The 16,049-nt window shown below is 46.8% G+C and overlaps 1 protein-coding gene across 3 annotated transcripts in view; it reads left to right on the plus strand.

Annotated features, from left to right (window-relative positions):
* Kdm2b (lysine demethylase 2B) overlaps window positions 1-16,049 on the plus strand; it is a 128,248-nt gene that overhangs the window by 14,894 nt on the left and 97,305 nt on the right. For all 3 annotated transcript variants that reach the window (XM_005344431.2, XM_013350053.2, XM_005344432.3), the window contains exons 5-6: window positions 14,953-15,131; window positions 15,433-15,539. In XM_005344431.2, the coding sequence (XP_005344488.1) occupies window positions 14,953-15,131; window positions 15,433-15,539 (286 nt within the window). The remainder of the gene's footprint in view (window positions 1-14,952; window positions 15,132-15,432; window positions 15,540-16,049) is intronic.

Here is a 16,049-nt window from a genome sequence, read left to right on the forward strand (position 1 = left end):
CTCCTCCTCCTCCTCCTCTTCTTTTTCTTCTAAGCTTCTCATTGACTTTTCATTTAAATCTCAACTTCATCTGAAATTGTTTTTTTTTTTTTTTAAATCCTTGTGGATGAAAGGTAGCTTCTCTGCAGAGCACCGCTGGCATCAGGAACCTGTGCTTTCGTGTTGGGGTCTGTTCCTTTGGCCAGTCTACACTGAAGCTTAACTGTCTTGGTAACTTTGTAAAGGCTTTGTAGTAGGCTTTTTTTTTTGTCCTTTTAATTATTTTACATACACTTTATTTCTTTATTGTGTGTGTTTGGGATTGAGAATGCCCAGGGGCGTGTGTGCATGTCAGGATGACTTGCTGTTCTTCCCTTCCACTGTGTGGGTCCTGGGGAGTGAACTAGGGCAGCAAGCTTGGTGGCAAGCCTCTCTGCTCTGAGCCATCTTGTTTACCATTGTTTATCAGCCTGTCCGTGGTTAGGTTTTTTGTTTTTGTTTTTTTCTTCTTCTTTTGCTTTTTTGGGATAAGATCTCACTCTGTGTCCAGGTTGGTCCTCAACTCAGTATTTAGTAGTTCAGGCTGACTTTGAGTTCTCGGTGGTCCTCCTGCCTCAGTGTGAGTGCTGAGATTACAGGAGTCTGCCGTCACACTCAGCGTATCACCCTCTGCAGTTCATAGTTCTATTTTGCATGTGAGCATCAACCCAGGGCCTCCGCATGCTTGGCAACACTCATGGTGGAGCTGTACACACCCTGACTCTCTCTATGACATTTAGAATCATCTGGTTGCAGTTTTGGCAAGTCTGCGTTTGGGTGCAGTGATGCGCATTCTGTAACCCTAGCAGTGTAAGAGGCTGAGGATTGATGGAGGTAGGACTGAAAATTCCAGGTCAGGCCAGGCTAGCTAAAAACAACAAAAACGGTTCTATCCAGGGAGTGGTGGTCACTCCTTTAGTCCCAGAACTCGGGAGGCAGATCTCTGAGTTTGAGGGAACTCTGGTTTACAGAGTGATTTCCAGGCCAGCCAAGGCTACACAGTGAGATCCTGCCTCAAAATAAACAAATAAGTAAAGTAGAAGAAAAAAACCACTGTTATTGCAGAGAAAAATTGGGGGCTGGAGAGACAGCTAGGTGGTTAAGAGTGCTTGCTGCTCTTTCAGAGGACCTGGGTTTGGTTCCCAGCACTTCCTTGGTTGCTCACAACTCTGGTTCACAAATCTGATGCCCTCTTTTTTATCTCCCAGGCACCAGGCACACATGTGGTAAACATACATACATACATGCAGGCAAGACACAAAATAACACGAAATACACATCTAAGAGTTCCTTTAAGCAGAAATGGAAAAACGGCTTTTTATCACATTGAATTCTAATCTGTGAGTGTAATATAAGTTACTTTTCTGTAACCGTGATTGAACTCTGAGGGCACAACTCTGGGGATGGGGGGAGACTTAGTGTGGTTCAGTCTCCGAGGGTTCGGTCCAGGGCCACATGGACTGGCGTGTTTGGTAGAAAGTGGGTGGGGGTGGTGTATGTGTGGTTGGGGGCTTCTTCAGCGCGTGGTTGACGTGAAACAGTGTATTACTGTAACAGAAAGGGGCCATGGCAACGTCCAGTTCCCAAGAATGGGCTCTAGTTAACCACTTCTTTCAGTCAGGCCCCCCTTCCTCAGTTCTTCCTCCTCCCAGTAGTCCGTTCAGGTTTTCAGTGTATTAAATCATTCAGGCCTCCCAGCCCTCAGGATCCAGGGAGTCTGGAAACGTTCTTGCAGGCATACCCAGAGGAACCCGTCTCTCACCTCCCCAATGTTTCTCAATCCAATCAAACTGACAAGGAGATTAATCATCACAATAAAAAGAAGGGATTAATCCCACAACTTACATCTCTTACTAGACTTACTCCTAGGTAATCGGCTTTTTCTTTCTTTTTCGTTTTTTAAATTCTCTGTGTGTGTGTTGCATACACATGTGTGGATGTGAATACCCTTGACCGAGTATTCGGAGGCCAGAGCAGGATGGCAGCTACTCTATTGGGTTCTCCTTGTTAAGACAGGTTCTCTTTTGAACTAGCAGCTCCCCATTTTTCTCCAGTCTGGATCAATAGCTAGTTTTCAGGATTTGCCGGTCGGTGATGAGGGCACATGTCTATGCTGACATAACTGGCTTTTCACAAGGGTGCTGGGGTTTTGAACTCAGGTCCTCGTACTTATAGAGCAAATGTTCTTCCCCACTGAACCGTCTCCTCAGTCTCTGACTGTGTGTGTGTGTGTGTGTGTGTGAGTGTGTGTGTGTGTGAGTGTGTGTGTATGTGTGTGTGTGAGTGTGTGTGTATGTGTGTGTGTGAGTGTGAGTGTGTGTGTGAGTGTGTGTGTGTGTGTGTGTGTGTGTGTATTAGGTTATTTTAAATTAGCCAGTTGTATTATCTGCATTATTGTTTCTTTTTGCAATAGACTTTTACACTGTAACCCAGGCTGGCCTTTGGCTTGTGGCAGCCTCCTGCCGCAGCCTCCTAAGTGCTAGAATTGTAGGTGTGAGTCCCCACGCGTATCTGAGACTATCTATGGTACTTCTTCCATTTGATGCCTTTTAGTTTATTTTCTTTGTCTTGTTGACTCGGCTGGAATCTTGTCTTGGCTTTTCATTGTCTGATGACAGAAGTAAACCAGGCTCTCTTTGAAGAAAATGATTTAGTGCTGTTTCTGACACTTGGCTGCGCTCCAGTGACAGTTCTCAGCTGTGTCACCTCACGGCGCATCACAATGGCTTGAGAACATATGGGTGCAAATAATTGCACCGCCCTCCAAGGAGGTGGCGTGCTGGGTGGAGCCAGGCCAAGGCTTTTGGAAATGCCCTCTCCAAGGGCTAGCCAAGATCCCAGGAGAATTAACTAGGCCCTGCCGCAGGCTTTCATATAATCAAAGCTAGCTTCCGCCTCCATATGTAGTCAGGGCTGCCTTCGAACTCTTGATCCTTTTGCCACCACTTCTGGCGCTGGGATTGCAAATGTGCACTATTTCGCCTGGCTCTAAGCCTTAAAACCCTTTAACATGTTTCTGTCACCTCCCTTCATTGCCGTTGTAAGCCAAGCCTCTGACCACTGGAGACACCACAAGTGTCTGTCTGTAGGTTCACTTTTTTTTATCATTTATTTAGTTTTTGATGTGTGCCTGGGTTTCCATGTGTGCATTTGTAAGGGAGCTTGGCGCCACGGCTCGCATGTGTAGTCAGAGGACATCTTGCAGGAGTTGGCTCTCCTTCCTGAGCCATGTGGACCCTAGGGATTGAACCCAGGCTGTTAGGCTTGACAGTAAGTGCTTCCATGCATTCGGCCATCCCACCAGCCTGGCAGTTTATTTTTAAAAGCTCATTCTGTTATTTTATTTTATACTGTGAGTATTTGCCTGCGTGTGTGTCTGTGTACCACATGCACGCCTGGTACCTGCTGAGGCCAGAAGAGAGATCCGATCCTCCGGAGCTGGAGTTACAGATAGTTGTGAGCTATTGTGTGTGTACTGGGGATATTATTGGGATCCTTTGCAAGAGTACCAGCAAATGTTCTTCACTCCTGAGCCATCTCGCAGGACCCCATATCCCCCTCCCAGTTCATGGTGCTGAGAATGAGACCCAGGGACATCAGACATGCTAGTTAAGTGACCTCTGTCACTGGATGGACCTCCCTAGCTCCCTTTGTTTCTCAGTGTTTACAAAGGAGATTTTAAGGTGGGTGGAAGATAGTAAATTTTTTTATCCCGAAAAATTTTAAACTTCAGAATAAGCATTCTTCTGCATAAACATGGACACACATATACTTTGCTTTGCTGCTTGAGAATTGGTTAACATCGTGACCTGTCACTGCTAAGTACCCCAGTAGAGGTCTCCTAAGAACCCGAGCATCCTCCTACAGAACCTGCGTAGAAGTGTCCATCACACTCAGGAAGTTCACATTGCTATGTAATGCCACGTAGTGAATGATTTTCTTTTCGTTTTTTTTTTTTTAATATTTATTTATTATGTATACAATATTCTGTCTGTATGTAGGCCAGAAGAGGGCACCAGATCTCATTACAGATGGTTGTGAGCCACCATGTGTTTGCCGGGAATTGAACTTAGGACCTTTGGAAGAGTAGGCAATGCTCTTAACCACTGAGCCATCTCTCCAGCCCGTGAACAATTTTCTTTAGAGTGCTTTTTCTTGTTTCTTTCATTGTAGCATATGGTTAAGGTTCACACAGTGTATTTACAACTGTCCCTTAGGCTATGGGGGATTTAGCCTATAAGTCCCAATGGTACTACCATCTGAAGATGCTGAAATCTGCATGCATGTATAAAATGATTTGGTGTTTGTGGCTAATCTATGAATATTTGCTCATATAGTTTAATGCACCCCTAAAATAATTTCATTACCTAGTACAATGTTAGTGCCATGTAAGTGGTCATGATGTATTTGCCGTAATGATACTGATAGGAAAATAAGTCTGAACACATCCAATATAGACACGCTTTATTTGCTTTATGTTATTATTTATTTATTTTGGTGCTGAGGTGTCCAACATATGGCTGCAAGCACTAGGCAAGCTGAATTCTAGCACCAAAGCAGAAATGTGTTTGAGACAGGGTCTCTCGAAGTAGTCCAGGCTGGCCTCTCCTTCCTGGTTTTTGGGATTATAGGTATGAATTTTAAACTCATACTGTGCCTGGTCAGAATTTTTTTAAACATGTATGTATGTATGTATGCAATATTCTGTCTGTGTGTATGCCTAAAGGCCAGAAGAGGGCACCAGACCTCATTACAGATGGTTGTGAGCCACCATGTGGTTGTTGGGAATTGAACTCAGGACCTTTGGAAGAGCAGACAATGCTCTTAACCACTGAGCCATCTCTCCAGCCCTGGTCAGAATTTTTTTTCCTGAAATGTTTTCAATCTGAGATTGGTTGAATCTGATAATATGAATCTATGATTGTTCTCAAAAGTGTGTTGATCTTTTCTAGCTACTTTCCGTCCTAAGTACTCTGGAACTTGCTGGTTCAACGAGGAATCTATTTGGAGAAGCCTAGTTTCCCCACCACACCACACCACCATAACCTAGGGTGTTAGGTGGGCTGTGGGGTCTCTATCCTGGGCACTTCATTTTAGGACACTAGGCTATTTTTACATCTAGTATTTGGGTATTCAAGGAGTAAAGGGGCTGGAAAGAGAGAATCTGTAGATCAGAAAGAACTTGAACTCAAAGATATCCCGCTTTTCTGCCTTCAGAGTACTGGGATTAAAGGAATTTGATGCCACATCTGGACCCCTTCTCCCGATACTTTAGGTCTCAGGAAAGGTACCTTATCTTGGAGAGGCGATGGCTGTGGAGTTTTCTTGTATTAGCTTTTTCTCTAAAGGGATACTGGAGTCAACTGATGCTCTTTGGCCCCTTTAAAAAAATTTGCAGGAGAATTATTTCACTCAGTATTCATCGATCTAATTATGGTGATAGCCTCTTGTCTCCTACTGAATGTTTACAATATGAGTTCATTGTGTTCTCACCAGCAATTCTGTGAAGTACTTGTTCAGTATTCTGGATTGGGAAGCCCCAGGCTCTCAGGGAACAACTCCTCTGCTCGTGGGCAGTAGAGCCAGAGTCTGGCTCCGAGTATGCCTCCCCATTTCTCTCTGCTCACTTTGACTCACGCCTTTGTGTGCCAAGGCTCAGCTCTCGGTAGGCTGAATTTAGGGGAAAGACTACAGCTCCTCTATCTTGGACATCTGAGGTGGCTGACTTAACGTTCGATCTCTTGTGTTTTTGAGTATGTATATATGTGTAGTGTGTGAACATATGTATGTGGGTACAGACTTCTATGAGGATATGAAGCCCGGAGGTTGATGTTGGATGTTTTTCTCCATTTTATTTATTCATGTTACTTTTAATTAATTTATTTATTTATTTATTGAGACAGGATTTCACTGTAGCTCTGGCTGGTCTGCAACTTATGTTGTAGTAGACTAGGCTGGCCTCAAACTCACAGTCTTCCGCCTCCTGAATTCTGGGATTAAAGGCATGCACCACCACTGCCCGGTTATTTTTAATTCTTTAAAATGACATTTATTATTGTATGGATCAAACTCAAGTTTGGCAGAAAGCTCCGCTATATGAACCATGTCACTAACCATCCATTTTCTCTCTGACTGAACCGGGAGCTCGCCAGCTGACTAACCTGGCTCCTCTCAAGCCCCCGGAACTGCCTGTTCCCACCTTCCAGCAGGGCTTCCAGCCACTCAACCCCTCCCCAGCTTTTCCATGCAGAGAGGTGGATCCCTTGTCTTTACTCTTGTACAGCTAGCACCCCCATCACCACCTCTTCATCCCCACCTTTTACTTATTTAAAATGAAACAGTTTATTTAAGATAACGGCTCTGGAAGAGCAGACAGTGCTCTTAAACTGTAAGCCATCTATCCAACTTCTTTCCTTTTTTTTTTTTTCTTCAGTTTTTTTCAACTAGGTTTTCTTATATTTTTGGTTGTGAGCCTAGCCTTTAACAGCTGAGCCCTCTCTCCAGCTCTGAAATAGGTTTTCTATATGTCCTGACTGTTTTGGAGCTATGTAGACCAGGCTGCCTCTGCTTCAGTGCTGGGATTAAAGGCGTGTGCCACTGTACCCGCTTCTTTCCTTTCTTGACAGAGGTCTCGCTATCCATCCCAGGCTGGCCTCAAACTCAGTCCTCCTGCCTTTAGTCTCTTGATTGTTGGAATTGTCACATGTGCACCATCCTAGGCTCAGACCTTTCAAAGCTTTGTAATTGTAGACTTTGGTCAGATGGGTAAAGTCACTTACGACCAAGCCTGATGACCAGAGTTCAATCACCAGGACCCACTTGGTGCAGACACACATGTGACACACACACGTTAATAAGCACATCAAGAATTTCTTTGGTATAGATTTTTATTTGTTTGTTAATTATTTTATATCCTGATATGCTGGGAATGTAAACTGAGATCATTTCGAGTGCCTGGCAAATGCATTACGATTGCCAGCACCATCTTTTTCCAGTTGTAATCTGGGAAAGATCCTGAGCCTTCCTTTAGTCTTGCTTTCACAGCTCACAGAGGAGGACTGAGGACTGGCTCTCTGCCCGTTGAGTTGCTCAGATGATCTGTGGCCATCTGCTTCAGATGTGAGCTTGAATTTCGGCGCATTGAAGACGAGGCTTTTGTTCGATCCCAGAGGAAAAGTGACTTGGGTGTGGGTGTAGGTTTTGTTGGGTCCGAGCACCATTAAATTTGAGCTCAAGGCAGAAGTCAAGATAGGACAAGTAGCTGTGGAGGGTCCCAGCTGTCCACAGGACAGAAATTCAGGCCGGGGAGGGCATGAAGCAGGAGCACTCAATTGTGACCCCAAGAGAAGTTGGGATTTCAGATTCCTTCCCATCTGACAGATTTGATACGAAGTTAAATCCCTAATAATGGTCAGATTAGAGAAACGACACATACCCTCCTACTGCTTCTTAGCAGCTTGAATCACTGTCCTCCAGGGGTAGCTCCTTAAATAGTAAACACAGGTGTTTCTTGATGTACGGTGGGGTCATCTACTAATAAAAGCATTGTTAGAGGAAAAACAGAGTAGACAACACATTTTCTGTGTCTGTGCTCCTAAACACTGTCTGGCAACAGCACACGGTAGGGTACCAGCCGTTCAGCGTCATGATCACAGGGCTGAGCAGGAGCCTTGGCTGGCTGTTGCTGGCCTCCAGAAATTACTGGCTTGCCTGGGAACAGATCAAAACTCAGAATTCAAAGTATTTTTTTTATTATTTTTTTTCTTCTGAATGTGTTTTTCTTTTACACTGTCATAGAGTAAAAAAGTCATGTCTAGTCACTTTAAGTTGGGGGCTGTCATTAATGGCCTTATCCACCACTGACAGAGATACTGTAAGCCAAGGACCTCTCCTATCTTTTCTGTTTCCTGGTTTTGGGAATTGAACCCAGTGTCTCAAACTGCTAGGCAAGCACTCTACCACTGAGTTATACCTCTCATGCCCATTTTGTAGAAGTCAAAACTAAGGCTCAGGGCTGGTAATACCTCAGTGATGAGTGCTTACCTACTGTATGTAAACCCTAACATAGCAAAACTAAGACAAAAAATTGAGGGTTCAGAGCCGTTTGCCCCTGATTGGATAATCAGTGAGTGTAAGAGCCCAGACTGCACACATCCATGTGAACACAGAGAGCTTTTTGTTTGTTTTGTTTGATTGTTTTTTTTTAAATATTTATTTATTTATTATGTATACAATATTTTGTGTGTATGCCTGCAGGCCAGAAGAAGGCACCAGACCCCATTACAGATGGTTGTGAGCCACCATGTGGTTGCTGGGAATTGAACTCAGGACCTTTGGAAGAGCAGGCAATGCTCTTAACCTCTGAGCCATCTCTCCAGCCCCTTTTTTTTTTTTTTTTTTTTTTTTAACCTTTTGAGGACAGGGTTTCATAGCCCAGGCTAGCCTTGGATTTGTGGTGGTCCTCCTGCCCCAGGCTCTGAAGTGCTGAGATTGCTGTCATACAGTGGGTTTTCATAACCTCTGTATAGTGTTGTGGCTGGCTCTCAGGCTCCATCATCCAGAAAGCTTCCTTGTCACTGGCTTAGGTTACTTTTCTGATTTCCTTGTGTGGTTACATTTAGATCAGATTTGCTTGTTAATCTGTCTAGGTTTGTGTTGTTGTTTTTCGTTTTTAAAAACATTTTGAAATTTATTTTGTATGTGTATGATTGTATGGTGTTCAGAGATCAAGTTTCAGGAGTCTGTTACTGCCCTTTCCATCATGTGGATTCCAGGGACAGAACTCAAGACTGGAGGTATGGTTTGGTGTTTGGCAGTCAGCTCCTTTACCCGGTGAGCCTGCCTTGGACTTGGGTCTTACGCTTGCTGTCCGTGAAGGTCAGCGTCTTGAGGCATGGGCACAGTCCTGCAGTTCATTTGCAGGTGTGACGATGAGTGTCCAGAAGAGAGTTGGGCCTTTGCTTCCATCTCAGCTTCATAAATGTCTAGATCTGGGGAGACTTGTCTTGAGTCACAGTGTCTCCCTGGGCTGGCTTCCCTTTCCTACACTCTTCACTTTGGAACGGAGTCTTTGTGGGGCACCCTGGCTGTTGGGCTTAGCACGTGCCTTTGGCAGTTCTGTCAGGGCAGGAGGGGAACCCGAGGTGTCACTGTTTGGAAACTGAAGCAGAGGGATGTACAAACCTGCACTTACTATCCCATCTAACTAACAATGTTACTGGCGGGAGATGGATGAGCAGGTACTTCTAGAAGCAGTGTAAAAGCCAGCTCTGAAGTCCCCTGGTGATTAATGGTGTTTCGGCGCCGTGATGTAGAACTTAGCTGTGTCCCTTCTAAACACTTGGGTCACTGCTTGCTCGTGCTTCCTGTTAGCGTCAAGGTGACCTTGGGCAGCCTCCTCCTGGCTGTGAGCCCACAACTCTTGGAACTGACTGACAGAGCCTGATTCAGATCAGGAGCCACAGGGCTACGGGTTTATTTCTGCAGCTGCAGTCTGTTGGATTCATGAGCAGTCTGTGAGCTGAGAGAGCCAATGAGACCCAGAGGGAGAGAGAGGTCAGAGGAAGGCGAACATGATCTTGCTGGACTACTTAAGAAGCCCAGGCATTGCTCCCAGGCGGGGAAATTTCTGGTGATCCATTGACTGAGGACCCTGAGGTCCTATGATGTGGATCTGTCTTTCTTGGGTTCCAGCGGCGGCCTGTCCTAGTCACCTGGTTCTGTCTTGCGACTGAGCCGACTTGTCTGTGTCCTTGGTGAACTGTCCTTTATAGCGCTGAGGCTCTTCCTCAGAGACCCAGTTCTTGTTTTTGAGACAGGGTCTCACTATGTAGCACATGCTGGCCTCAGACTCTCCGTCCTCCTGAATGCTGGATTATAGGTGTATACCCAGCTCAGGCAGACTGACAAGCTGTCCCCAGTGACCCCTCAAACCACATTTTACCCCTCTACTCCAACTTCCCTTAATCACACTGCTGGGAAATGAGCTGAGTAATGAAGTCTGAATGTAGCGTGTCGGCTCTGGCTCTAAGAGAGGTCCCACACTAATGATCCCTCTCAGAGATTTTATTTTCTAAGGGAAAGCCCAGGAATGTGGCTTGAATCCTGACTGTCTTCCTTGTCCCATACCAACATGGGCTGCTGCGGTGTTTTTGTTTGTTTTGTTTTTTTGATGTATTGAGACAGGGTTTCTCTGTGGCTTTGGAGCCTGTCCTGGAACTATCTTTTGTAGACCAGGCTAGCCTCAAACTCAGAGGTCCCCCTGCCTCTGCCTCCTTAGTGCTGGGATTAAAGGCATGCGCCATCACCACCTAGCTGTAGCTTGTTTGTTTACTGGGGCAGGGTCTTAACTATGTAGGCTTGGCTGTCCTGGAACTCCCTGTGTAGACCAGGCTGGTCTCTCAAACTGCCTCTGCTTCCCAAGCATTGAAATTAATGGTTCTTCTACCTCTGTATAGTTCTTCCCAGCCCCACCCCCGAGACAGGGTTTTTTGTATAGCTTTGAAGTCTGTCCTGTACTCAACTTTTGTAGGCTGACCAGGCCGGCCTCTGCTTCCTGAGCGCTGGAATTAAAGGTGTGTGCCACTGCTGCCTGGCTCTCTGTGTAGTTCTAAGTAAGAAGGCTTTTATTAATTCTTTGAGAAAGTTTTTCAGGTAGAATTTCTCTTTGTAGCTTCGGTCGTCCTGAAACTCAGAGGTCTGATTTCCTAGCTCTGCCTCCCAAGCACTTGGAGTAAAGGTATGCACTACCACACCTGGCTTTGATTGTATTTGAGGCAGGGTCTTTGTAGCCCTGTATTTTATTTATTTACATATTTTTTAATTTATATGTATGAGTATTTTGCCTCTGTGTATCTCTGTGCACCTTTTACATTCAGGCCTCCACTTGGCAGGTACCTGGGGTCTGCAGCAGCCTCTGGGGCTGTAATGGTGATACTTTGTATCCCTGCTCCTTCTGCAATGCAATTACTGGATCCCGAGCAGAGTTAGGGTAGAGAGGTGGACAGAAGAGGAGGCTGTCTGAAGGGCAAGAGGATTTGTGGGTGCCAGTAGCGGGTTCTCTCTCAGGTGGAACTCTGACAACACTGGTTCTAGGCCCTTCGACTGCTAAGAAACTAGCTTGTGTCAAGTGTGGCCTGAATCTTCAACAAAGACCAGGGATGCCCCCTGGTGGATATGCACCTTCCCAGTGCAAACACAAAGAGTTTTAGCTCGGGTCTGCTTCCTAGTATTTCGAGGGCTGCAACTAGCCACTGAAAACTGGAATGGTTGAAGGCAAGGCTAATCTTCTTCAGCCTTGGCATGTGGTAAAAATACGTACGCAGCATTGCCGGGGCAGCTTTAGAGCCTGAGCCCTGGTGTTGCCATGAATTAGCTCCAAATCCCAGCTATGTGTACCGCTGGGCATGCTTGGGCACGTTAGTTGGCCAAGCGTGCGGTCTTTCATGCGTCCAGTAAGTATAAGTGGAGTTCTGCCTCACAGAGCAGTGGCTATGAACGTGCCTGTGGAGGGGGCGTGCCTGTGGAGGGGGAGTGCCTGTGGAGGGGGCGTGCCTGTGGAGGGGGCGTGCCTGTGGAGGGGGCTTGCCTGTGGAGGGGGCGTGCCTGTGCTGCCTGGCTCAGCGAAGGGCAACACTGTAATTGATAGGAAGAGCATGTTCCGGGGGAGTCAGGAGTCATCGCTCTGAGTATGGCTGTGCTCTTCCTCATTTGTAAAGCAGTTGGTCCCGCTTTCCTTCAGGGTTGCCCTGAAAACCAGACCTTGAATCCAACAGATAAGAACACCTAGGTTCTTCTGTGTGTTTGAGGAGTTATTTTTAGAGCTCGGCTTCTACTTCATGAGAGGTACTCCATCTCGCCAATACCGGCCGTTGGGCTGTTCCGGGGACAGTTCTCTGCCCAGAGCTGAGCAGGAAGTGTTGAAAGTGACGAGCTGTTAACTTGATTCCACGTTCAGGTTCATTGAGGGCCATTTGGTGCAAGGGTCAGCAGACTTCTCGGAAAGAACCAGAAAGCAAACATTCAAGGCTTTGTGAGCGATGCACTTTCTGCCGCAGGTTCTCAGCTCTGTCACCGTGGGTGGTACAGAATCAGTGCCTGCTGGTTGGTGCCAAACAACCTTCTATGTGGACTTGGGAATTCCGATTTCAATCATTTTCACAAGTGTGAAATAGTCTTTCTACCACTGCGTTTAGGAACATAAAAAATGTTCTTCTGGGGTGACGTTTCGAGGCGCTCAGAAATGGTCTGGCCTTTGACATACAGTCGTTGTACAGTTTCCTGCAGCACAAGCCTCAAGCAAAGCTAGATTGTCCCAAACCCCGGCAATGTTCACTTTCATACCAAGATGTTCGGGAAAACCTTGAACTTTGCATGTTGTGTGTGCGAAGGCAGACTTTGAGCAGTCCGTGGAGTTGTCCAAGCCACAAACCATGTGTTGGTTGTGTCTGGGACAGGGTCAAGTGTGCTTTCAGTATTAAGGAACAGAAAATCGGTGTGAAAGTGTTGAAGGCACATGCAAGGTCAGAAAGTGAGAGAAACGTGACACTTTCTAGAGGAATAAAGATCAAGTCTTTGCCAGAAGGCAGAGGCAGGTGGATCTCAGTGAGTTCAAGACAAGACAGAGACACCTGGTGAGACCCTGTCTCAAAAAATAAAAGAAATCAAGGATTAAAACCCTGGCAGGTGCTGAGTTCAGCTATGAACTCCTTTAATTGCAGCATTTGCTTTTGTTTTTTGGTTTTTTGAGACAGTGTTTCTCTGTGGAGTCCTGGCTGTCCTGGAACTTGCTCTGTAGACCAAGCTGGCCTCGAACTCATAGAGATCCGCCTGCCTCTGCCTCCTGAGTGTTGGAATTAAAAGCATGCACTACCACTGCTCAGCCTCATCAAGAGTTGTTGTGGTCAATTTCGACTATATAGTGAGTTCTGGGGCCAGACAGGATAATATATAGCAAGATCCTCTTTTTAAAAGGAACAAAGGTCAAAAAAGCACAGAGCCAAGCATTGTGTGCCTGTGCCGCCCCAGGAGTCGGGAGAGCATAGCAGGAGGGTTTTGAGTTCGAGATCATTCTGGGCTATGTAAGGAGCTCTGTCTTCTGAAAAACATGCTGTGATCTCAGCATTTGGGGGCAGGAAGATCAAGAGTTCCAGTTCCTTCTGGGCTGCAGTGCTGAGGCCAGCCTAAACTACAGGATTCACTGGCTCAAAAACCAAAACCAAAACCAAGCAGTCAGAAAAGCAGGTCATGGGCTGGATTGACTGCTGGCCCTGAGATGGTTGTGTGTCTCTGGGTGAAGGTTGTGGTGAATAAAAGGGTTCAACTTTGGTTGTTGGGGGTCTCTAAGTCTCCAGGGACCATATATTTGTCACTGAGATAGTAAGGAATTAGGGTCCTTTCAGACCAGATGTTGGGGTTCCCACCGCAGTCCTGATCGTCTCGAGTGTCACACACGGAGGCGCCAGTTTCCTTCAGGAATCACCAGGAACTTGGCAGGCTGCGTTGTGTCTGTATGCTCCCCTCCGTGGTGGAAGTTCCAGAGACACCTGTTTTCCCATTTCACAGATGAGCCAAGAAAGGTCAAAGGTTTGCTTGCTGGTGGGATCCGGTGCTCACCTGGAGGGTCTGTCTCTGTTCAGAGCTGGTTCCCTTTTCTCTGGGATGTTGTCAGAGGCCGACAAGGAAGGCTGGACTGTCCTCATCAGGAGATACCTGCTCTTTGCCTTGAGCTGCCATTCGTAGGTGACATGGGCTCCACCTCATACTTGATACTTACTCGTCTAGCTTGTGCTAAGCCAGGCCCCTTTCTCCAGAGTCGTGTTGTAGAACTGTGAGGTGCCAGCACCCGTGGCGCAGGGAAGACAGACAAGAAAGCAGTATAATCTCAGCTGTGGAGATCCGTGCTGGGGGTAATGAAGCATCGTTACATTCTGGACCCTGTGCCAATTATTTGAGGAATCGTCTGTTTTCTTCCTCACACCCAGTCTAGCAGAAGGGCTGATAAGATGAAGCCTGGGGTTCAGAGAAACCAAGCTATCTGTTGCCTTCACAGACTAGTGTTTTTTCCTCCTTAGATTTATTTATTTATTTATTTATTTATTTATTTATTTATTTATTTATTTATTATTGATGACGGGTCTAGACTTGCCTGGGACTCACTGAGAAAGTTATCCTGGCCTTGGACCCATGGTGCTCCTCCTGCCTTACTCAGCCTCCTGAGCGTTGGAATTAGAGGTGTACAGAAGGTGTCCCTGGTCTATATGATGCATGAGGCTGAAACTGGTACCTTGTATGTATTAGGCAAGCATGCTACCAATTGAGCCAGATTTCTAGTTCCAGAAATGAGACCTTGTGTGAATGTGTGTGTATGCATGGGTGCCTGCCAGTCTGTCTCTCTAGGCCAGCAGACAACCTTGGGTACCTTCTGAGGAGTTAGTTATCTACCTTGCTTTTATAAGGCAGAGTTTCTCACTGACAGGCATCTCAGTGAGTGTAGGCTAAGCTGGCTGACCAGAGAGCCCCTTGCAGAGGGGTTACTTAAGACCATCGGAAAACACAGATATTTACATTATGACTCATAATAGTAGCAAAATTAGTTATAAAATGGCAATGAAAATAATTTTATGGTTGGGGGTCACCCCAGCACGAGAGGTATAGCATCAGAAATGTTGAGAACCACTACTCTGTAGGCTTGCCTGCAGTCCGGTCTTACGGAGGCTTTTTCTCATCTGAGGCTCCCTCTGACTGTAGTTTGTGTTGACAAAAAACGAGCCAGTACCCACAGGCATTGGCTGGCTTGGAGTAGCGGTGAGGAGAGTGACAAGCTCTGTAGGAGAAGCAGATGTTGGATGCCGCGGGGAGGGGAGGAGAAGTGCTTCTTCATGGGATCTGGAGTCCTAAGCTGGTCAGTGAACGGTGTGTACGTTTTCTCCCCAGGGAGTCGCCGACTGGTGGATGTGATGGACGTGAACACCCAGAAGGGTACCGAGATGAGCATGTCCCAGTTTGTGCGTTACTACGAGACCCCAGAGGCACAGCGGGACAAACTCTATAATGTCATCAGCCTTGAGTTCAGCCACACGAAGCTGGAGCACCTAGTCAAGCGCCCCACTGTGGTATGCCAAGGCCTTCATGGCCCCTTCCTTCCTCATCTGCCACCCACTTGCTTGCCACGAGGCCTGACTCTAGGCTGCTTGCAGTTTGAGATGGAATGGGTGTGAGATGGAATGGCTGGGTGGGCGTGGTTGAGTCTGGTCTCTTAGGGCATGGTGGGGAAATGCCGAAGCAGAGTTGGATCCAGGGTGGCGTGGGTGAGGCAGCCTAGCTGAAGGCACCCAGGGACTCCTCGGGCAGAGGGGTAGTTCTTTCTGGAATGTGCAGGAGGCACGAGGGTGCTTACAATTTACTGACTTTCAGGTGGACCTGGTGGACTGGGTTGACAACATGTGGCCCCAGCACCTTAAGGAAAAGCAGACGGAAGCCACAAACGCCCTTGCAGAGATGAAGTACCCCAAAGTGAAGAAGTAAGATTGGTTGGCTGGTGGTGGGACTGGGCAGGGCTGAACCCCAAACTTGTGGGTATTGGCAAGGGACTTCTTGGTCCTCGATGCGAGTCTCAGTGTTGCTTCAGAGGTGAAGCATTGACCCCCTGCTGGCACACAGTGGTCACACGAGAGATGAGTCCCTGGGTGTGAACAAACTGGCCTTTGGGTGCTGTGATGGGTCAGGCGTGCCTTCCTGTTGGCCCTGGAGCTTCTCCATAGCTGCTCTGGAGGTCTAAGAGGAGTGATGGGAACTCCCTCTGTGGAATCCATGTCTGCGTATGGGTACAGTTTTCTGGTTTGGTCTGTACCCTCAACGTGACATTGTCCTGGGAGTAGCATTTCCAGAGAACCCTGCTTTTGGAGCAGCACAGAACTCAGGCTGGGCAGTGTGTGCCTCTCATTTTAAAGGTTTTGTTATTTAATGTGTGTGTGAATGCCTGTGTGTGTGTGTGTGTGTGTGTGTATGCCTGTGTGTGTGTGTGTGTGTGA

The sequence above is a fragment of the Microtus ochrogaster genome, chromosome 2 (assembly GCF_000317375.1).
Source record: "Microtus ochrogaster isolate Prairie Vole_2 chromosome 2, MicOch1.0, whole genome shotgun sequence".
Lineage (NCBI taxonomy): Eukaryota > Metazoa > Chordata > Mammalia > Rodentia > Cricetidae > Microtus > Microtus ochrogaster.